Source organism: Protomyctophum bolini, assembly GCF_963924005.1.
Source record: "Protomyctophum bolini genome assembly, chromosome: 16".
NCBI classification, from domain to species: Eukaryota; Metazoa; Chordata; class Actinopteri; order Myctophiformes; family Myctophidae; genus Protomyctophum; species Protomyctophum bolini.
Window position 1 is genome coordinate 15,516,991 of NC_137877.1, and position 24,155 is coordinate 15,541,145.

General features: G+C 43.8%; 1 protein-coding gene across 7 annotated transcripts in view; it reads left to right on the forward strand.

Moving 5' to 3' along the window:
• Positions 1-24,155, forward strand: part of tns1b (tensin 1b) — a 271,361-nt gene that overhangs the window by 150,571 nt on the left and 96,635 nt on the right. For 6 of the 7 annotated variants that reach the window (XM_080785765.1, XM_080785767.1, XM_080785771.1 and 3 more), the window contains 2 exons: positions 12,765-12,806; positions 23,535-23,584. In XM_080785765.1, coding sequence (XP_080641891.1) covers positions 12,765-12,806; positions 23,535-23,584 — 92 coding nt within the window. Of the gene's footprint in view, positions 1-12,764; positions 12,807-17,501; positions 17,842-23,534; positions 23,585-24,155 lie in introns of those variants that run through there. The other variant, XM_080785770.1, reaches the window with a different exon arrangement.

The window sequence follows — 24,155 nt, forward strand, 5'->3', positions numbered from 1 at the left end:
TGTTTTTAGTTTTAAATTATATGAGATATATCCTTTCCATATATAAAAAAATACCATTATAGTATGTATTTTATAGTTTGTAACCATTTAATTTACAAGAAAAGTATGCTTCTTTTATATGATTTTTATAACATTGTTATATGTCAGCCAATACATTATACCTTATAGTTATAAAAAAAACATATGTTTTATCTATGACTATATATAAGTTTTTATATGTGAAGTGTATGATAGGTATAAAAAACATATATGCGCTATAGACCCCTGGGAGATAGTTGCTGAGATAGAGCACCACACCTACTATACCATCAACTCCCAATTCTTCCCGCATCACTTGCCGCACCCAAGCTGAGCTACTCATACGCTGAGTTGCCAGTGCCCAGGATCGAACCCACGAACTTGTGGTCTTAAGGCGAGAGCTCTACCGACTGAGCTACCCAGACACATCCTGACATATGTGAAGTGTTTGATATGCTCTCTTTATGTTTTTTGTTTTTTTTAGAAGATTCTTATAAGTTACCATAGCAGTATAAAATAAAATGCATTGGGAGGTACATGGGGGGACAATGGTGGTGACACTGGCTGGGGGGGCACTGGCTGGGGGGGCACTGGTTGGGGGGGCACTGGGGGCTTGTGTCACACTGGGGGGACACTGGCTGGGGAGGACACTGGCTGGGGGGGGGGGGGCATCACACTGGGGGGGCACTGGGTGGGGGGTGTCACACTGGGGGGTCACTGGCTGGGGAGGACACTGGCTGGGGGGGGGGCACTGGGTGGGGGGATCTTAAATAATGTAGGAGTCATAAAATGTAAAAGGGAATACAACTCATTATTTTGTCATCTCATGTTATTTCATTGTAAGATTAGGTTTTGTTTAATTTGGATGTCTCTGTGACATACATGGCCTGTATTGTATGGTTTCTATACAATATCCTATCAGATTTTGGTTTCACTGATGTTTGCCCAACTCTACAAGTTTGACAACACACATATGTATTTCAATTTATACTAATTTACTAAGAATACCGTCACATATAGGTCTTATAAGATAAGACCAAAATTATATAGGTTTCACTTTACAAAAACTTACTATGGCTCTTATATGTGCTTTGACTGTTATATATAGTTCCTATAAATGACAAAATTATATAAGTTTCACTTTACAAAAACGTACTATGGCTCTTATATAAGCTTTGACTGTTTTATATAGTTCCTATAAATGACAAAATTATATAAGTTTCACTTTACAAAAACGTATTATGGCTCTTATATGTGCTTTGAATGTTTTATATAGTTCCTATAAATGACAAAATTATATAAGTTTCACTTTACAAAAACTTACTATGGCTCTTATATGTGCTTTGACTGTTTTATATAGTTCCTATAAATGACAAAATTATATAAGTTTCACTTTACAAAAAAATACTATGGATCTTATATGTGCTTTGACTGTTTTATATAGTTCCTATAAATGACAAAATTATATAAGTTTCACTTTACAAAAAAATACTATGGATCTTATATGTGCTTTGACTGTTTTATATAGTTCATATAAATGACAAAATTATATAAGTTTCACTTTACAAAAAAATACTATGGATCTTATATCTGCTTTGACTGTCATATATATTAACTACAAGTTTCATGTAAAACATATACAAATTTAGTATTTTTTTTTCCATATGGGATGACACACAGCACTGAATGTTAACCCATTTTGGGTGGGAACCCCTTTTGGTGTTTCAAACATTATGTTATAATTTAGCTTTAAAAATAGCAGATCTACAAGCTCATACTTGTAGGTCTGCTTTTTTTGAAAAATCGTTAAAATGTGCCTCAAATCTTTCAGAAAATTGTCATGATTTAGAAGTCTTTTTTTTAATTTCGACGTCAGGCTTGAATGGGTCATTATTGTCACTTTTCAGGATTAAAATTCAAGCGTACAGTACGTGTCGCGTTTCCAGCTCTCAGATATAGCTTACTGTTGATGCTTCTGTGTGACGCTGCAGTGCAGCGTTGATTTTGACAGCAAATTTAGATTTTAGTTTTTTGCCTGAAAACTTGAAATGCATTATGGGGTATACTTTCTTTTTTTGGTACTTTACGTACATCTTTATGCCAATGATGCATTGTACTTTTACTCAAGTAAATTTTGAATTCCAGACTTTTATTGACTTTAATTTGAGTATATATTGCAGTATTGATACTTTTACTTATGTAAAAAATGTGAGTACTGTCACTGAGCATCAGCTCTATAAACACTGCATGCTGGACAGACAGCAACACCTTCTGAATCACACGGACTGCAGTGAAACACCATTGCCTTATTTAGGCAGCCTGCAAAAAAAAAAGACACGTTTTGTCGAGCATCTCGCCAAACAGCTGTACCGGCTGTTGTGGAAAGTGGAGACACAGGAAACTAGGGGAGAGAGACGGGGAGTGACGTGCGCTGTGCCCCGCCGTCAGACTGCATTATGGGATGCTATAGGCTAGCCTGGGCCTACCGGCTGTTTCTTAACCCATTTTGACCTGTTTTCTGAAAGAGCTATGTTTCAGTCGTCCTTCGATTTTTCAAAAATAGCAGCCCTACAAGCTCAAAAGGGGTTCCCTCCCAAAATGGGTAAAAGCAAATAAACACAATATCCCCAAAGTCAACTCGGGGCAGGGGAGTGTCTTCTGCCCTGTCACCGAACAAACGAGTCACGTTCATTTTTATTTCATTTCATTTTTTGTTTTCTTTTCCAATCCCCCTGAGTAGACTGTAAACTTGCAGGCTCTAAGCCTTGGCTGTCTTCCAGTCACAGTCAGATAATTATGAAGGGTCCTGACCTGAATGATGGATGCTCCTTGAAAACAGAACGTTTCAGAGAGCCACATGCTCCATGGAAATGGACGTGCAGTTCATGTTTAGTACCACTAGAAGGTGCTGTGGGTGCTGTGCATGGCATTGTTGCCAATGCCCTGCACGTGCTGTCCCAGACCCAGGGCAGATAACACCAGACCCAGGGCAGATACCAGCCTGTTATACAGAACACCAGACCCAGGGCAGATACCAGCCTGTTAAACAGAACACCAGACCCATGGCAGATACCAGAACACCAGACCCGCTTTGAACTGAAAAATAGCAGATATACAAGCTCATAGTGCGGCACCTGAGTTTGTATATCTGCTGGTATAAAACATTTTCAGATGGGGGTCGACGGCCAATTACATATCATTTTGGTGGTTCTTGACATGAAAAATCACACCTGTGTGAAGTGAGCGGTGCAACTATACATTTATTGTTTGAGAAATGACAGAGTTAAGGTCATTACACACTGGCGAATTAGCGACGCGATATATTCGTGCGAATAATTCTCATTTAAAAAAAAACAATTGAAGTCCATGCAAGCTTCCACATCCGTGGCGAATGTGCGAAAATGCGACCGTTTTCGCTCTTTATCTGTTCGCTCTGGTGTCGTATTTTGCAGAGATTCGCAGGCGAACTGCAACATGCAATATTTCGCATTTTCAGACTGTACTCTACTGGCCACTTTAGGTGTTGCAGCTTTCCGTGCTCGGACATACAGACACAGAGACTGCAGACATACGGACATAATTCTAGACATACAGACGAACATAGCTCCGTAATGGAGCGGAGGCACCGCTCAAAAGTTTGAGTGCCGGTGCCACTGATACAGAAACATAGGTTTAAAGGTTGAGTGCCGGTGCCACTGATACAGAAACATAGGTTTAAACTTTAAACCTATGTTTCTGTATCAGTGGCACCGGCACTCAACCTTTAAACTTTAAAGGTTGAGTGCCGGTGCCACTGATACAGAAACATAGGTTTAACGGTTGAGTGCCGGTGCCACTGATACAGAAACATAGGTTTTTCAGAAAACTGTCATGATTTAGATGACATTTGTAGAATCTAGTCTCAGGTCTCAATGGGTTAAATACTGCATGCAGTAGCCTATATACTGCCTGCAAGTTCGCAGTATAGCTACTGCTCAAATTAATTTACAAATATCATTTTTTTTACCTGAGTGACAGAGATAGAGTACAGGGATCTCACCTCCCCTGTGTCTCTCTCTGATCTCTCTCTCTCTCTCTCTCTCTCTCTCTCTCTCTCTCTCTCATGCAGGCACGCACGCACGCATGCTCTCATGCAGGTACGCACGCACGCACGCACGCATGCACGCACGCACGCACGCACGCACGCACGCACGCACGCACACGCACACGCACACGCACACGCACACACACACACTCCAAGCGGCATGGTTTGAGGAATTTTCATTGGGGCATAAATCAACCGCCAGGGGTAAACCATGAAGAAAAAAAACACTTTCAAAATGTATTATCGTTGTTGTCGGGCAGAAACCTCTTATCTCCTTTTTTCCCGTCTTACTTGATCATAGTACAGCGTCACACAAAACCATCAAAAGTAGCAGATTTGCAACTTATGCCGCATTTTGAGCCTAATTAGATCGGCTACTTTTGCAATCTTATACATTTGAATCCTGAAAGGTCACAGTTTTGGACATATGAGGTTTCTGCTCGACAGAGACGATATATATTTTTTCTTTTCTTTCCCCCCTTCTCTTCTTAAGTTCCCCTGACATGTTTCATTCTCTGCAAATTAGGACCCTCGCACATGATTTAGTGCCACGTAGTTCAAGATGGCTTGTTAACCAAGTGTTTCATCTGCACTGCTTTGGAATGGCATGGCATGCTTTTAAATGAAAATTAAAACTAAATTGAAAAAAATGCACGCTTCGTTGTTTCGCCTCCAAACAAAATCACATTAGGACTACAAAGCCCTCGGTAGGCCTGAGAATGAGATAGTATGTGGGATGTTGTCCAAAGTGCCAGTCTAGAAGTGAAGTCATGAGGCATTTCTGTGGATGTATTTTTGGGGCCCGCGGTGTGTGATTTTAACATAGCCTCCCAATGAAAACAAATGGCCTGAAAATGGAAGGGGCCATTTACGGGGAGAGAGAGAGAGAGAGAGAGAGAGAGAGAGAGAGTGAGAGAGAGAGAGAGTAGGAGGAGGAGAGAGGAAGGGATGAGTGGTGCTTACAACACACCCTTGGTCTGTGTGTGCACACACACACGCGCGCACACACACACACACACACACACACACACACACACACACACACACACACACACACACACACACACACACACACACACACACACACACACACACACACACACACACACACACACACACACACACAACACAACACAACACAACACAACACAACAAAACCAAACTCTGTCTAGCTAGCACTGAGCCTAGTGGTGGCTGAATTGGGGCCATGTCTCTTGGTCTCTCCAGACCAGTACAGTATATATAGCTCTGGGTCATTTCTCTGGAGGCTGTGTTCTGGCCAGGCTCACAGCCACTGCTCCTCTGGATGTGTGTGTGTATGGAGGGGGGGTTGTTAGCTACTGTACCTCTTCTTTCCCTGACACGTCACGCGGTGGTGAGCTATAATTTAGATGGAATGGGTCAAAGGAGTCTCCGTGCCTCTCATGTGAGAAGGAGGCACATGGGTGTGGGTGGTGGTGGTGGTGCAGAACAGAGCCACGCCAACAGTACTGTATGGGTACAGTTTCTCAAACCTTTTCATGTCAAGGACCCCTAAAAAAACTATTCGCTTCAGCTGTAAGCCTCCCCCCTCATGTGTACGCCTCCCCCCTCATGTGTACGCCTCCCCCCTCATGTGTACACTAGAGAGTGACATTTTGTCAGGATTCCCGTGGGTCACGTGATTCCCGCGGGAATCCTGTGGGATGGGATTCATTTTTTTATTAATCCCGTGATCGGGACGGGACGGGAATGAAAATCAACGGGAGCGTGCAGGAGCGGGAATGCCACCTATCTAGAATCATAATGATCATTTTCAGGAAGGAAACAACGCTCGCCGCGGTGCTCAGGCTCACTGCTGGCTGCCTGCTGTAGCCAGGGGGGTGGAGCTGGGTGGACCGCAATGTTTGTTTACAATAAAGTTTCAATAGTTGTCACTGTACAATACTTTAAAACAGTTGTCATGTTGCACACAATCAATTTGGTCATAGCAGCCGCTGAGCCGCCTGTAGCCTCTCCTCTCCAAGCAGCAGCCCACAGTGCCTGCACCGTGAGACCGCAGTGAGAACGCTATAGCATTGCAAGAAGCTAAGGCTTAGCTGCTAAGCTAACACAACACCAGCCATGGTGGTGGTGATGTTAGCTTAGCGTAGCATAGCTTGCTGCTGCTTGGCTGTTCAACTTCACTTCATCTCTGCCTATAATTTCTTATTGTTACCCTGACACCGGAGCTGCAAAAACAGACAGATCTACAAGCTCTACAATCTCAACTATCAAACTCCAGCTAGTCCCACTCCTCTGAACTCCAGGCTGCATGAACAGTGCTCGAGCGCTCAGTTTTCTGCCCCCCTCAATGTCGCAAATCTTGCGCATTCAATTGCTTTGCGCTTGCGTTAGTCAAAACTAAAAGCGAGTGACAGTGAGACGAGCATGTCGACCGTAGCAATGAATGGAGACCTATTTGGAATGATTAAATCCATTATTGGCCTGGAGAAAGTTACAGCCGCTCCGCCTCCTCCTCCCTGGCACGGTACAATTAGCCATGTGCTATATGACGTTTTGTTTACCCTGCGACAGGGACTGAGAGAAGGAAACAATGTCTTAAATAATAAAATTAAAATTAAAATACCATGTTTGGGTTTATTCAACTAAGGTACTGTTACCATAGGCGTGGTGTGACTGACCAATGTTTTGTTTTTTAACTGACATACATTCCACCATAGCAAGGTATGTATAAGGTATTATGTGTTGGGGCCTTTGAAGATTGTTGTTTAAACTGGATTAAGGCATTATATGCCGTATGGTATATATATAATATACCATTACATTTACCACGTTAACTGTTCCTGGTGCCACATTGTTTAATGGCATGAAACAATACTCTTTAAAAAAATAAGAACGCCATCCATTGCCTTAATGAGTAACTTACCATATTGTGCTGAATATAAGACTATTTATTTTGTTATCGGGGACGGGGACTAGACTAATTGAATTTCAATGTACTTTTTTCTCTAATTAGTCTTGAAAATGGGGTTCATCTTATTATTGGAGTAGTCTATAATCGGCACAATGCAGTATTAAAAAAAAAAAAAAAACAGGAGCGGGATGGGAGTGGGAGTCATCTCGAGTGGGAGCGGGATGGGATCAGGAGTCATTCTACAGGAGTGGGACAGGACAGGATTTTTATTTTTACCCTGGTCCAGGATTGGGACAGGACAGGATTTTTTCTGTGGGAGTGGGACAGGACAGGAGTGGAAATCCACTCCCGTGTCAGTCTCTAGTGTACACCTCCCCCCTCATGTGTACGCCTCCCCCCTCATGTGAAAACGTTCTCTCAGAGGAGAGGTTTGTGTCTAAGCTCGCATCATGGCACGAAGTGACAAAGTGAGCTTGTATATCTATTTTTTAATAGCCAAAGTATAAAATATGGAAAGAGTGGTTAAAATTATTGTGACGGTATATTCACACATTCACACAAGTTTTCAAACGTTTTACAAATATTTTGAAAATAGCAGATCTAATAAGCTCTTAGCTTTTAGATTGAAGAAAAAATATATATAGCACAGAAGTGGTTGATGTATGTTTTGTAATAAGAATTCAAGTAACTAAAGCTGTCAAATAAATGTATTGGGGTAAATTATATTATTATTACAATTATTTGCCTTTGAGGTGTAGTGGAGTTAGAAGCAAAAGTGTAGTACTTTTTGTACAAAAAGTGCAGTACTTAAGTACATGCATTTCGTTACTTTCCACTGCGATGGAGCGACGAAGAGACAATAAGAGTTGAGACCAGGACGTCCGGATGGAGTCTTCGTCCTTGTCCCTGAATTAGCTCAGTTGGCTGAAGTTTGAGACCAAGTGAGGGACTCAAGGGGAAGGTCGGCCTAGACACACAAAACACACACACACACACACACACAACGCGTGCACGCATGCACGCACGCATACACACACGCACAGGCACACGCACATAGACACACTCAGTGACATTGCTGAAAAGTGCAATGCCAGAAGGTTTAGTCAATGACAGGTTAGTCCTTGAAGGTTAATTCCAGTGTACTTTTTAAAAGCTTGGCCTGGCACAGTTAGGATGGTCTTGTTGCAGCAAAACCTCCACATGTGTTACTCCTGCAAGCAGGTTGGAAGTGCAATTTCCTCACACAAAACCAAAACCAAAGTCATATCACTAAGTCTGGCAGACATGACTATAGTAATCAGATGTGATTGTAGTCTCAGCCACTCCCAACATGCTCGTGCGGCACGCACGCACGCATGCACGCACACACACACACACACACACACACACACACACACACACACACACACACACACACACACACACACACACACACACACACACTCAAGAGAGCGAGCTGTCTGGCTTGCAAAACCAAATGACAATGCAAACCTCAGATTATGTCTGCTTGTTTGCTTGTTCAATATTCCTCTGTACCTGTGTGTATGTGTAGAAATACGCATACGCAATAGTTGTTTTGCTGCGTGGCTGCATCAGGCCATGCGATCCACGGTCTCTGCATTTAGAGCCCACAGAACCGCATGTCTGCCGGTTCCTAGAGCACTGCTTCACAGACCCAAAAGAGAAATTATACCCAATATATTCCCCCGGGACCAAACTAGTGAAAATACCAGATCTACAAGCTCACAAGCTGGACCCGTTGCAATGTGTCCGCGACCCACAAACGGGTCCTGACCCAGTGTTTGGGAAACAGTGTCCTAGAGGCAACACTGCCTGTCTCCCAGACACACAACAAGTCAACAACCCATTCACACTCACGCTGCACGCACGCACGAACGTACGCTCACACGCACACACACACACAGAGACTCACAGAGGAAGCGTCACAGAAACAGAGACACAACAATAACACACCACAAGAAAGCAGCGTAGGGCAGTTGTTGGGTAAGCTGTTATGTGATATTTTCTAAATGGCACATATAATAAAGCCATGATGCCAAACCTTCTGTGATGCTGGGTGGCATTTTGTCAGTCAGTCAGTCAGTAATGTAGCCCGCCGTCGGTCCGTCCGTCCGTCAGTCACATGGTTGCATGCATGACTGCTCTCCCACCATGCTCCCTAGTATGTCTTGTTATCCACAGTATCCAGGGAGAAGCTTGGACAGTGCACAAGTCTCTCTCTCTTTCTCACACACACACACACACACGCACAGTCGCACACACACTCAACATTTCAGAATGAAGCCGAAAATAGTCAATCTACACAACTTGTAGTGTGTCGATCAATAAATTGTACAATACAGCACGCTAACTATGAACCAAGTATACGTCTAATAACAGCCTGAATCTGTTTTCCTCATCGTAAGCCTATAGAAATCCCCAAATAATTTGTACAGTATAACCGTCCAGCTTCCACAACCATCCACACGCACGCACGCACACACACACACACACACACACACACGTCTCTGACATTGTTTCTCTCTCTCCCTCTCTCTCTGGTCAGTGGTTTAGTCTGGCAGTATGGAGGGTTATATTCTGGGTCTAGTGCATTCAGACTATAATTTCCCCTCTGGCTTCACTGTTTAAATTCTACTGGAGTGTCTGCTGTATGGACTTCTCCAATGTGACACTATACACATTTTGATTTAGTTTTAGTCAGTCTTTTTTTGAATAGATTTTCATTCTGTTTTAGTCACATTTTTGTCAACTAAAAAAAAAAGTTTTAGTGTTAGTCTAGTTTTAGCCAAATAAATCTATAGAAATCGATAGCAGGCCGTAATGTCAGATTTTTGCATGCTGAAAATAGCCAATCTATACTGTGCTTTATTATAGAATGAGACAATGAGACTCTCAGTGGGCAAAGATACAGTTAAGCAATATTAATGCATGCCTGCGATGCTGCCGGAACTCTGAAAGGCAGCACATAAGTGCATTAATGACGGTAAAGAACACCCTCAAGTTATTGCAATTATGCAACAGTTACTCTTAAAACTAAGATATTCACCAAAACAAATCATAATTTTGTAATGACAGATATAGCCACTATGACCATTGTACCAAGAAACTCGCTAGCCTATAGCAACCCATGTCGGCAGCGCTCTGGGAGAACAGAGAAGCTGATCTCTATAATGTTTTGATTAGGCGTTCCTATACAGTCGTCTAAAGCACGGCTAAAAGGGAGATCAGATTGCTTCCTCGAAAAGGACCTGTTGTATAATCCAAAAGTTGTGTTATGTGTTCGAATTTGTATTGCATTTATGTTGCACACCGTGTGTGTGTGTGTGTGTGTGTTACTTTGAGAGGCTCAGAGTAACAAACTATACCAAACAGCTGACAAACGTCTGTCTAGCCTCTTCAATAAGATACTGTAAGTACAGTATGTACATACAGTCCATGTATGTACATCCATGCAGAAGCAAAGATTTGAGTTACAAATGCTTACCAAGTCAAAGAAAGCTATAGATAGATTTGTGAGCCATCTAAATACAGATGCCGAGAAGCACTCGGCATGTATCTTTTATTTTTTTTGCTTCAACTGATCAATAGATTATTATCGTCATTTTACGGTAATTCTCCTTTAACCTGTGATGCTCCTATGAATATTTTTGAGGCATGCAATGGCATATGAATCCATCCAAACACAGAGATCTTTTAGCAGAAGAATGCACATGTTCGTGCATGCGTTCCATTTCCATGGAAACCACCATAACTATGCTGAAAACAAGGCGTCACCGGCCGGCAGCACAGAGACACTCCAGAAGTTGACAGAGATCAGATGTAGCTGTTTCAATATACTCAGCCACTTAAACCCCAGCATCGTAGATCGACAAACTGGTCGATCTGCTATTTCTTAGGGAAACAATAACATAAAATAGACAATACACTTAGCATAGGGCCCTGAGGAACTCCACTTAACCATGTAGGGTTTAAATATCCTCACGTCACCATTGCTTTCCACCGCGGAGGAAAGCTGTGTGATCCGGTTCAGGTTCCGGTCGGCGTCGCATTGTTTTTGTTCCACATAATGCGAATCAATTCGTTTAGTCACGCTAGTTGCGCACTACGGGTTATAGATCAAAAGATGAAAGGAAACTAAACGATTACACCAAAGTAGAAAACATTTAAACTACAGTAGGGAAATCATTTTGGAGATGGGGGAAGAGTCAAATTAAGGGTGAAACCGAGACGAGACAGAGTAAAATAAAATGTGGACTCGAGGCCCTATAATTCTGTACTTTTTTTACAGATAAAGCCAATCTACAAGCTCACAATGCGTCACACTGTGATGAGTTGTGAGCTTGTAGATGATCTTCTATTTTCACTATTTTGGGTCATGTTTCACCACTTAAACACTCTCAGACCTGAGTTGCCTCTGTACTTGTGTCCGCTCTTGTTTCCTTCAGTACCAAACCTCTTCGCCAGAAATAAGCGCACGACTGAGCAGTCCTGCGCTCGTGTTGACTATTTCACCATGAATGCCCCTCCCCCTAAAAAATAGGGACGACAGGTTGAAAGTGTTCATGTTCGCTGCACATTCCTAAAGGACTGTAGACTGGAGAAGCAGCCAGACAAACCTACTGTAAGGCTGCATTGTTGTTTCTACTGTAGTTCTGAAGTAGCAAGTAAGGGCGTCTGCTGTGATGCAATTTCCTTCCTTTCGGAGCAGAGGTCTCTCTCTCTCTCTCTCTCTCTCTCTCTCTTTCTCTCTCTCCTTCGCAAGTCTCTCCCTGCCTCCATCCCTCTCGGCTGTATACTCTGTCTGTGGGGGCGCTGAAGGTCCATTTATTTACATCCTTACACTTTCTTAGTCTCTTTCTCTGTCACACACATACACACACACACACACACACACACACACACACACACACACACACACACACACACACACACACACACACACACACACACACACACACACACACACACACCTACCTCTCTGTCCATAGCTGTATATGGTGTTGTAGCAGTCCATTGCTGGACACTCCGCTCTCGGGCTAATGGAAGCTGGCTTGTCTCTTTGTGTAAATATTTACACAAAGCGTTACAGATGGTCCCACGCATTCAAGGTGGTGGCCCGCTTCCCTGCACACCACATTAGGGCAAAGAATACGTGAAAGTGTGCAAGTGTGGATTGTACTTCGATATAGCATAATGCCACATGAAATAATGTAGACGAGGGTTGGCTCTCTATGTTTGTCTGCACTTGTTTCCTTCACCTTCAGTACCAGTACCAAATCTCAAGACATTTCAGCTGGTCTCCAAGCGCACAAACAAACTGAGCAGTTAGGGTGTACAGATTTAACCAATTGGTCCACTTGGTTAAAGTTGTACACCCTCAGAGTTAAAATTGAACATCGATGTTTTTATGGTGTTAAAGGCCATTTACACTGAGCACTATAACTATAAAAAATATATAGTTTTAAAAATGGTTCTATGTCAAGTGCGTGGATGGAACAGTTCACAACAACTACAAAAAATACAACACTATAGAATGCTATAGATATCTTTATAGTTTCAGTATATTTTATAGTGCTCAGTGTGAACGGTGCAACAGGAAATCAAACGTTGCATCACGTTTCTGAAACTAAACTATTGCTGGTAAAAACATGAATACTGGAGGTTTTGTCCATTGATCTAACTTGTCATCCTCCTCCCTCCCTCTCCTATCTACTCCATCTCTCCTCTCCTCTTGTCTCCATGCAGGCACCAGGGAATGACCTCCCTCTCAGACATGTAGACACCACGGTGAGTTTACACTCTTCTTTTAAGTTCTGAACATTGGTCCTTCGGCCCTTGGACTTTGGTCCGGGCCTAAAGTGATGAGTGATGAACGTTGAGTTGTGTGAGACTATACCATACACAGTACATATATGGACACTATTTAGACTTCCACATATTTTCCATCGTGCTTATAGCTGTTGCTTCTGTGAACCATGAACAGTGACAGACAAGGCAGATTCTATCATTATATATATACTGTATATGCATTTTAAGAAACTTCAAGTGATCACTGGATTTATTTTAGCTTATGTTTACATTTTCTCCAATGTCAGTGAACTTACCTGAATAACTGAACGTTTGCTGCAGCTGCTGCAGTATAAACATGACAAGAACCCATGAGTCCGTACCCCAGGTGGGGTTGGCAAAAGGGCCTTTCTGTATGTTCTCCCCGTATCCCCATGTGTATAGGTACCCTCACAAAAAACATAATAAAGTGAGTGTCAAATAGGGTTGGGATTCGAAACCGGGTCCATTTCCGACATTGCGGATCCGGAGCCGGTTCCATCGTTTTTTTATTAACGGTTCCCCAAAATGTTCTCATCAGTCGTCAGTTGTGATTTAGCTCCACCTCATAATTGTTGAATTAATGAATTTGTGTTTATTATGTACTTGGTTAGGTTAGTTATAATATAAGCATAATCTATGTCAGAAAAAAATGGGAAAAAATAATATTAGATCCGTTAAGCCAGGAAGGAACCGGAACCGTTAAGATGGATCCGGGAAGGATCCGGAACCTTTAGAATCCCAACCCTAGTGGCAAATCTTGTGGCAAAGTTTAACGTTGTTTAATGCAATCAGATTCTGATTGCATTCTGTTTGCATTCTGATGATGTCACTGTCACTTGCATACAGTTTTGTCCAGTTACTCCTTTTCGGATATACTTTACAAATCAAACTGCGCTTTAAAGATTAATTTAAACATGTGATGCCTGTTGTTGTGCAGTATAGTAATATATAGCTTCATGTGATTATCTGTACCATCTGTACCAAAGAGAGGCAAAGGATGGTGCAGTGTAATGCACATCGGATTTACTGCACGGCCTGTTTTAATACAGTGTTCATATAAATACCTCTTGATAGGACTTTTCTCATCATGTCCAAAGACCAAATAATTGGTTTTTGGACGACGCGCTCCGTTTCACATTTCTATGGGGCCTGAATGCCGGGGCGCTGAGCTAAGCAGTGGAAACGTCCAGGGTTCCAGCTAAAGCACGGCAAACAGGGATTTCTTTGCTGGGGTGGGAGCCAAGAGGCCATTCTGTACGAGAGAGACCACTATGGGTTTCTGTTCCTGTGTTTCCGGTTGCGTAATGATATTAAAAAAGGGGAGGGTGGGAGCCTGACAGAGATGACATACATGCAGAGAGCTACAAGCTGTGCATACACAGGGCTGGGGGTCTAAGCTTTTGTGAGATGTAAGAAGGGAGGGCTCCAAGGAGAGAGCAAAATAAGTTGTAAACCTGTCCTATTCCCATCATGGGCCTGTGGTACCTCAAACGGTTCTGAAAGGGAGGTCAAGACAGTTCCAGGAATGTTGCTTTTGTGACTTGCACAGGATTTGTGTGACCAGACACACTGATTTGTTGCACTGGGTTCTATGGCTTATGTGTGGCAATTGTTTTAAATTTGTCAGGCAGTATTTGAAAATCCATCAGACATAAACTCCGTGGTGGTGATGGGCATTGAGGGAAGAAATGGTCACTTGTTTGACATTCCCAACCACTTAAACCCTATACTTAGTCGACTCATCTAACACCCCCCCGCCCTCCAGAATCGGGACTGGGGGGTGCTGGGGTTTATATGTGGCTAAACTGTATGGGTATTTGTGGATGGTAGGAAGATATTGGCGGTGAGACTTTCTGATGAGTTCCTTGTGATCGTGATGAGACTTAGGAAAGCCTCTGGCCCATGGTGGTGGCACATGTGCACCCTCTCAAGAGAGCTTACTGGCTTGCAAAACCAAATGACAAACACTGGATTATGTCTTGCTTGTTTGCACATAGTGCACATACTGTACACACACACACACACACACACACACACACACACACACACACACACACACACACACACACACACACACACACACACACACACACACACACAGTGTGGGTGCACAGTAGTGGCCGGCCATGTCCTCAGGGTTTCCTCCTCGTTGCTATATTCACGTTTTGCAATAATGTGTGTTGTTTGTGTAATCCATCAGTCAGCCCACAGCCGCTCATGCGTTGCCTTAAGGCCACGGTATACGGCTCACACACCACCCCTTGTATATGACACAGCTTCCTGCCACTCGTATTTATGTCTGGGAATGGAGGGCTCCAGTTACACACCCCGGAGTTACCACCCAAAGCCAAAGTTACTGCCCACTTTCTCCTCAAAGTACAAAAATAAACACAAATCACCATTTTGTATGTGTGTGTGTGTGTGTGTGTGTGTGTGTGTGTGTGTGTGTGTGTGTGTGTGTGTGTGTGTGTGTGTGTGTGTGTGTGTGTGTGTGTGTGTGTGTGTGTGTGTGTGTGTGTGTGTGTGTGTGTGTGTGTGTGTGTGTGTGTGCGTGCGCACGTGTGCGACTGTGTGTGTGTCGCGCATTTCCTTTGCTATTATTGCTAACTTGTGTGTTGTAGTGGACAAAGTCAACTATATTGAACCAAAGTCTTCAATCAAGTAGATGTGATTTTGAGCTGGCTTGGTGTTCATTGAGATTCCAGAACCGTTACTTTAGTTTTGGGGAAGTTTTGAGTCATTGTGTGTGTGTGTGTGTGTGTGTGTGTGTGTGTGTGTGTGTGTGTGTGTGTGTGTGTGTGTGCATGTGCGTGTGTGTGATACAACCTATGCTAGACAATCATATCAAGCACAGCCCTCCAGATGGGGTAGCTAAGCTCATGACTTTGACATCTGAGGGAATAATTTGGCCCGCACCCTATAAATGGGTGGGGGGTGAACCACTCCATCATTAGAAGTGTGTGTGTGTGTGTGTGTGTGTGTGTGTGTGTGTGTGTGTGTGTGTGTGTGTGTGTGTGTGTGTGTGTGTGTGTGTGTGTGTGTGTGTGTGTGTGTGTGTGTGTGTGTGTGTGTGTGTGTGTGTGTGTGTGCGCGCGTGCGTGCGCGTAATGTATATGAATATGAACTTGTGTTTTAACTGCTTTCAAACTGGTGTTGCTGTTTTGCAAATATACTGTAGGTATAATTATAATCCCTCAATGTGTGTGCAGACGCTGGTCCATGGCCCATGGCCTCTGAGCATCACACACATCACACAGTCTCATGACTGCCTGCACCGTGCACCACACCACTGCTCGCTTCGCTGGCCTCTTCGCTTTGTTTTCCTGGAATCTCATAGTCATTCCTTGCTTTGTGGAATATGAACTATCATTTCAATTACGTACATGCAGGGTGCAGGGCTCATCATCACCATGTTGGCTTTTGGTGGACATTTCTGTCAAAATTCAGTTTTTGCAATGCACAAAATGAGTATTACTAGAAATACATCAAGTCATCGTGACTGAAGTCTTGCCACGGACACATTTGTCAGTGCGGACATATAGATTACTTGAGAGAAACAAAGATTGCCAAAGCAGACAACCCGCAACACTCCGCCATCGGTGTGTGAATGTGAAGTACATTATAATGTAAAGCAGTGGTTTTCAACCCGTGGTCCTTGAGGGGGTTCCAGGTGGTCCCCCAGCTAAATGATGGAGACTAACCAAATGGACCCTTATAGATCTTTAACTCTTGAGAGCGTTTTACGCTCTCAAGAGTTATATTATATTATTGTTTAACATTACTTAATTTACAAGACGTTTACACAATTAGAGCATGTAGAAGTATTGTCTTACCAACATCAATTGCATCTAAACCACTTTAAACCCTACCGTATACATCTAATGCATATGCATATGTTGAAAATAGCGGATCTATAAACTCATAAAGTGTCAACAACGCAAAGGATTTTGAGAACTATATGGAATATTTTTTTACATTCATTTGACTGCAGTCCTTGGCATGAAAAAGGTTTGAGAACAACTTCTGTAAGTACTCAGTATTCTGTCCACTTCTTGGGACTATATATATACTCTGCCTGGAACGACACTGTTGCACTCAGCGGCTCCAACTCCCAAAAGAAAATATTTGGTAAACTTCCCTCTCTCTCACACGCGCACGGACCAAGATGATTTAGTCTTTCACAAACATGCTCAGCTGATTGTGTGTGTGTGTGTGTGTGTGTGTGTGTGTGTGTGTGTGTGTGTGTGTGTGTGTGTGTGTGTGTGTGTGTGTGTGTGTGTGTGTGTGTGTGTGTGTGTGTGTGTGTGTGTGTGTGCGTGCGTGTGCGTGTGCGTGTGCGTGTGAGAGAGAGAGAGAGGGAGGGGAACACGTGGGGAAGAGCAGGAACACATGAACACATACGGGGGGCAAAGGAGCAAATTAGTCTCAATGTGGATGAGAGAGGGAGGGAGGGAAAAGTTTAGGAGAGAGAGAGTGTGTGTGTGTGTGTGTGTGTGGTGGGGGGGTGGGTCGGGGGGTAACAAGATAGAGAGCGAGTGTGGGGAGGGTTAACGATACAGAGGGAAGAGAGAGAGAGCGAGAGAGAGAGAAAACAAAGCAGTCGGTATAGGACGAGGCGTGGAGGTCTAGAGGAGAGGTTCAGTCTGGAGGAGTTGCAGCGAGCGAGGAGCATGCGGTGGGCCGACAGACGCTGCTGACTCCCAAAATAGAGCCCTCTCCTTTCGCTTCTTCTCTTCCTCTTCTCCTCCTCCTCCTCTTCCTCCGTCGAGAGAGAGAGAAAGAGAGAGAGAGAGAGACGGGAGAAGTCGTTCCGAGGAAAACATCACTGCTGTGTGGAAGAAGGAGTGAGAGAGGAGGCAGAGAAACGGAGAGAGAGAGAGAGAGAGAGAGAGAGAGTGCTCCCCGGGAGATGAACCGCGGGGGGTCTTTGAGGAGACGTCTCTCGTCGCTGCGCGGGGCGTGGCGATGGAGCACGGGATACCTGTTCAGGAAGGTAGGAGGACGCCCCGGGTTAGGAGTGAAAAGAGGAGTTTGCATGGTCAGATGGATGGCTCTATACGGTTTCTCCCGGAAGCAGCGGCGGATGGAAGGATGGATGGAACATGCGAGGGGGCTCGGCTGAATATAGCAAGCGATGGGGGTCCTAGAACTTTTTTTTTCTCGTGTTCGTTCGCTGCTCAAGCACACCTCTGTTGTTGGTTTGGAAATGTTTCTCCCTCTCTCTCTCTCTCTCTCTCTCTCTCTCTTCCTGGGCAGACGTTTACCAGCCCCCCATGTCTCTTGTTCTACCCCCCCCCCCCCACTCCCTCACTCATTCTCTGATGGTTAATTTGTAAGGCCTGCTCGTAAAGGCAGCCTCCCCAGATGGTTTTCATCAGAAAACAGGCCTGGAAGGACGACCCCCCACTCCAGTTTCCCACCCCCCACCACCGCTCACCGCTTCTCTCACCCCCTACCTCGCTCACTCGCTCGCTTGCCCTCCCCGTCCGTCCGTCCGTCCGTCCGTCCGTGTGTCTCCCAACCTTTTCCGATAGTCCCCACAAAAGGAGGGGAGGGGCCTTGGATGCCAGTCCACTGTACAGTATGGTGTTTACAGTAGGAAGCATGTGTGATGATTATGCTAATTAACTTGTGGTTGGTTCGCTCTTTTAAAAGGGAGGGCTGCCGTGAAAATGATCCGAGCAAGCAAGCATGTATGCAGTTTGGGAATGTTTGCGATTCACAATGTGTGGGAGACGGCATTCACGGTTGACTGGCAGTCTCGTTGGTGGCGGTGCATGTTCATACACAGGTATATATGGCTCTGTTAATATCTGTCGCAAAATGTCACATCATTATGTGTGACAACTATAATGGTTAGGCCTAGTTTGTATTAGTGCATTGATATTGTTGTGTACGGCGCATATTGATTTGACTTTTATAAGTGTAAACATAAGGGCTCCATTCTTTTCTGAGTTAAACGAATGTGTTCTGCTGTGTGGAGTCATGAGAATGGAAGCTTTTTAAACCATAAATCCCCCCTGTCCAACCACATTGAAAGGACTTTTCTTTCTTTATTACTGATCACAGCTCCATGCGATGCTTTTATACACCCAGATGGTTGCGTTTTCACTGGAATATCGTGGCTCATAAAACACTATATACACCACTTTGGACTAATTAGTAGCCAAAACTATGATTCGGCTGCCATCTTCCCAGCACGACAGCAAACCCCATCTCCCCAGAAATCTGTACCAACTTCCAAATGCCTCTAATTAACATGTTATGTTTCCTTTGTTTGCCTGTTGGTCGACTCCGCGGTTCAGTCTTATGTGTTTTGTTTTGACTCCTACTACTAGTCTTTAGCCCTGTGAAGGCGTAGTTTACCCGGCGACCAAAAAAAGGCCCAGATTGGCTCAAAGTGGAACCATTGAGGTTAACACGCAACTGGTGAAATGGTCCTGACAGGAAAACGCCAGCTCGTACACAAGATGAGGTGAAATAACACGTGTTTGAGGGGCGCTATCCTTAATTCTGACGTCTGGCTTTTGAGATTACGTCATATGGCAACCAAGTCTATGGACCTTTAATGTTTGTTTAGAGCACTTTTATCAAACAGAGTGGCAGCCAAGTCTATGGACACTAAACGTGATGTCACTGTTTTGGACACTAAACGTGATGTCAGGTGGCAGCTTTGAATAATGGACTGTTGAAGTTTGTTTGCTGCAGTTAAACAAAAACATTGATGTCATGTAGCAGCCACAGTGGGTGTGATTTTAATTACATCACAGTTTCACTATGTCAACATTTTACATATTACTACACACAATACACACTATGTTATTGATTTCAGCATCAGGACAATGAGATTTAGGCAAAGTTTTTCTTTATTGTATCTTTTAATCCCCCCCCATCTCTCTCTCTTTCCTCCCCCCCTCCCCCTCATTCAACTCTTTACTCCACTTGGCGACATGCTGAAACGTTTAGGCCTGATTTATGCTTAGCCCTTGCCGTTGTCGTGCACCGACAATATCCGATCTACAAGCTCATCTGTGCAGTTGTTAGATCGATTCATGAGCTTGTAGATTGTCTATGTGCTGTGTGTGACACCGGCATACAACGTGTAACCTCTTGAACCCCATATCGTTGACCGGAGTCCCTCAGGGCTCTATATTAATATTATTTTCTGTTTTCTGTCATAGTGGGGAAAGCTTTGGCAGAAAATAGCAGGTCGACAAGCTAACTCGAGCTGTGAACTTGTCGACCTGCTATTTCCTGTAGTCTCACGTTGCCAGACTGTTGCCTCTCGCAATTTTCAAATGCTTCCGTCATACATTCTGGAGAAACGGAAGCTCTGATCATGAGTAAAATATAAAGCGGAAGTGAAGCCTCCTCCACACTTCCATTTGTCTTTACAGTTGCACAACTGTATCCTTATATAAATAGAAATCATCTAAGCATATGTAGCTTGCTGCTTAGCAGAAATGGAAATAAAACAAAAAAAGCTCTAAAGACATTTTAAAATATATTTTTAAGAACGCAAATGACAAACCGATTACTCCGATTTCTGGAGGTGTGATCAGTTCCAGACTCTATGTGGCATTCGGAGATTGTGGAATAGTTGTCTGGCTAGGCAAGACTACACTATATGGATGCTGGTTTAAGTGGATATAATTCAGGCTTTGGTCTTAGACCCAAATAGATGAGGCTTTGAGTTTGTGTATCACTTGGTCTACGGCCACAGGAACATGGGAACGGAGCTGAGCGGAGTGAGCCTCAGTAGGATGAGGATCTACTGGATTTGTCTAAACACATTGGCTCCACAGGGCACTAAGGGGTCAGGGGTCAGAGTGACCGGATGGCAACCGCAAGGTTCCCAGCATGAGCAAGACTCTACCCCTTTTGCTCCCGATGTGCAGGTTGGTGCCTTGCATGGTTTCCTCCGGCATCGGTGTGTGAATGTGTGTGTGAATGGGTGAATGTAATGCACAATCTCTGTAAAGCGCCTTGGATAAATGCGCTATATAAAAGCACCATTTACCAAAGCATCATGCTAACATTTTGCATTTTATCAGGTCACCCAGTTTGATTTGCTTGATCAACCCGTGGTAAGAAAGACTTAGGCACCTGCTTCAAATGTTATCAACCGATAATCACCAATATGTTCCTTATCAGGCCATGCAATGGAGTAATATGGACATTTAGTACATACTGTACTCTACTGCCTATACCGCGAGTATAGGTGACTAGGAAACACGTGAAATTACTGCCGCCAAAGCTAAAACATTGTGAAACTGCGCTACTTCCCTTTATGTTTACTTATGTGGCCGGTTAAGACTGAGGTTAGGGTTAGAGTTAGGGTTAGATTTAGGGTTAGGATTAGCAATAGGGTAAGTAGTCGGACAATCATCAATATGTAGGAAATGTCCATACTGGCTCCATTGCATGGTCGTGATAAGGGCTGATGATGGAGATTAAATCATCTGATAACATCCAAAACCGCTAATTTAGGATGGTAGGATATTCCTCAAGTTGCCATTCACAAAGTTTTTTATTCTATTTTTCAATTTGTTTTTTCTTTGAAGAATGTTGAGGAATCGACTCAATGCATCAGTTTTAGGATTCCCAGAACTAAGATCTACTGTATCTGTGGAATCTGATCCAGGTGCACCAACATTCAAACAACCAATGATTTTCACATGTAAAATGTGACACACCATTGATAGCTTAGTTACAATCTGCACTTTCATGATCTGCCTTAAGTGACACACATTATACCAGATCACTTTCATGATCTGCCCAAAGTGACACACATTATGCCAGACGTGCAGGGGTCGTCAGCCTGTCCGTACACTGACAAAATGTGTCCTTAGCAAAGACTTTGGGCCGGATTCACTATGCGGTTCACACTCATATTTTGAGCGTACCGTGATTTCTGACCATTTCCATGTGTGGAATTCATCTTTTTTGTTTTGGGGCCGTGACTTTGGCCGTGAACTACGTCCATTCCACAAATCAAGCCATCACGTGTCATTCCTCAAACTCGTTTGATGAATGACACGTGAGATTGAGCGTACGGAATTTACACACTGGCCTTTGGTCTTGTCTGTGGCAAATGTTTCATTTTCTTTTTTACACGCCATTATACGGGTAATGTTCTTATTTTGATCATAATACCCAATTAGTGAATGTCAAATCTCCATGATCCTCATGTGTATGAGCCGTGTCAAAAAAAAATTATCCACCACAAGCCACCATGGAGATGATGACCCCTGCAGATGCGGTCAAATATAATCTTCTTTATTTGTCTTAATAATGGCCATGAGAGAGAGAGAGAGAGAGAGAGAGAGAGAGAGAGAGAGAGAGAGAGAGAGAGAGCAGTGTTCTTGACCCTGGCTGTTGACCAGTGGGAGTGATCTAATGGGTACTGATGGTTACCAGCTCTCCTCCTGTGCTCACTGCTCATGTGACCCACGCACCTCAGGGGAGTGAGGGAGTCCACACGACCTTCGACCTCTCCTGGAGAGTGTCAGGAGAGGGGCTGAGGGGGGGCATACCCAAACAGAACACAGTCAATCATCTTCAGCAACACTTCCTCTGCAAAGGACCTCGTCTGTGTTTAAAAGGTGCTACACAGTCAACTCCCGAGTGGTAATTCAACCCGGAGAGTGTACAAATGGAACCAAATGGACCCACATGTGTTTCTGTCTGAGTTACAACTGGATACATTAACACTGGTGATTTGACTGTGTAGAGGGTTTAAAGGTGCTCTGTCAAACGGTTCCTCGTGTGCAGGTACAACATGGCACTGACATTGTTTACATTGAGTGCACTACAAAATCCCCATGCCGGTCATTTAACTCTCGAGTGTGGCAGTGTTACCAAAAGGACACATTAAGGGTCCATTTTGGTGTGAATTATCTGTTGACTTATCACTTTGATGCCCTTTGGTTAGGAGACACTGAAGGTGTTTGCACACTGGTGGGGTTTTTTTGGCTGAATATCGGAGCAAATTCCGGGGTAGGAATATTTCGTCCGTATACAGTTTTTTCGAACTGGGGTCGGTTGTATCCGTTTTCCGCAGCTGTCTAGTGGGATGTAGTGGGGTGTTGGTGACAGGCTGACAGCTATAGTGATTGCCTACTACTTTCAGATCTGCAATACGCAGCGAAAACCCTAACCCAAAGCTGATGAATAGAATAGAAATAGCACCAGGAACATCCAGTAAAGTAATGGTTTGATACAATTCAACCATTGCCTGTAACAGAATGTAACATTGGATCACCAGGTTCTTCTCACTGCTCTATGACAGGGGTCCTCCAACTTGTTTGTGTGAAGGAGTCGAGGACCCCCAAATATCTGTGCCAGGGATCCCCCCCAGAAGAGAAGATTTGTGTTAAAAAATAAAAATAAATCTGTATTATTAAAGATTTCTCAAAAATAGCAGATGCACAAGCTCACAGCGCATCACGTGAGCCTGTACCCCCTGGAACGTCCCCCTCCCCCCTCGCATACGACTCCTGTGGCCTTAACCCACTCTGAGAACCACTGCTATATGAAACCAAAATGTTTGTTGTCTTTTGTCCAGACATCTGATCAACGTCTTGAAAGGAATGTTTTGTTTTGTTTTGTTGTATTGTGTTGTTTTTTAGATGTATACTGATTAAAGGGTTTGATTATGTTTTCTGATTTATTTTCTTCTTTCAGGGTTCAACAAAATCCTCCAAGAGCATGGAGTCCCGACGCAGGCCTTCGAGGTAGGCTCTCCTCTCCTCTCCTCTCCTCTCCTCTCCTCTCCTCTCCTCTCCTCTCCTCTCCTCTCCTCTCCTCTCCTCTCCTCTCCTCTCCTCTCCTCTCCTCTCCTCTCCTCTCCTCTCCTCTCCTCTCCTCCTCTCCTCTCCTCTCCTCTCTGTGATGTCACACACACAGTTCACCCAGAAGTCCCTCAGCAATAGGGAAACAAAAGACACCGCCGCCCTGCACCCCCCCCCCCCCCCCCCCCCGTGTTCATAGAACACGGGACAGCAGGACATTAAGCGCATAATTATTTTCTGATAAATGCAAGTTCTTCAGGATTAATTTGGTCTATTGGTCCCTGTTTGGTGGTCTATTTCAGGAACAAAGCCCCTTTGTGTCTCCACCCAAAAGGCAGAGCTTAGGAAGAAGATGAAACAAGTACAGAAAACATTTCTTCCCCCCATTTCCTGTTAATAAGTTAGCAAGCCTTTCAGTGCTGTTTTACAGAGAAAAAGGTGTTCGGAGAGGGGTATTTGAATATACAAAAAAGTTATGAGGTAATATGATATCTGCTCATTTGAGCATTGAGTC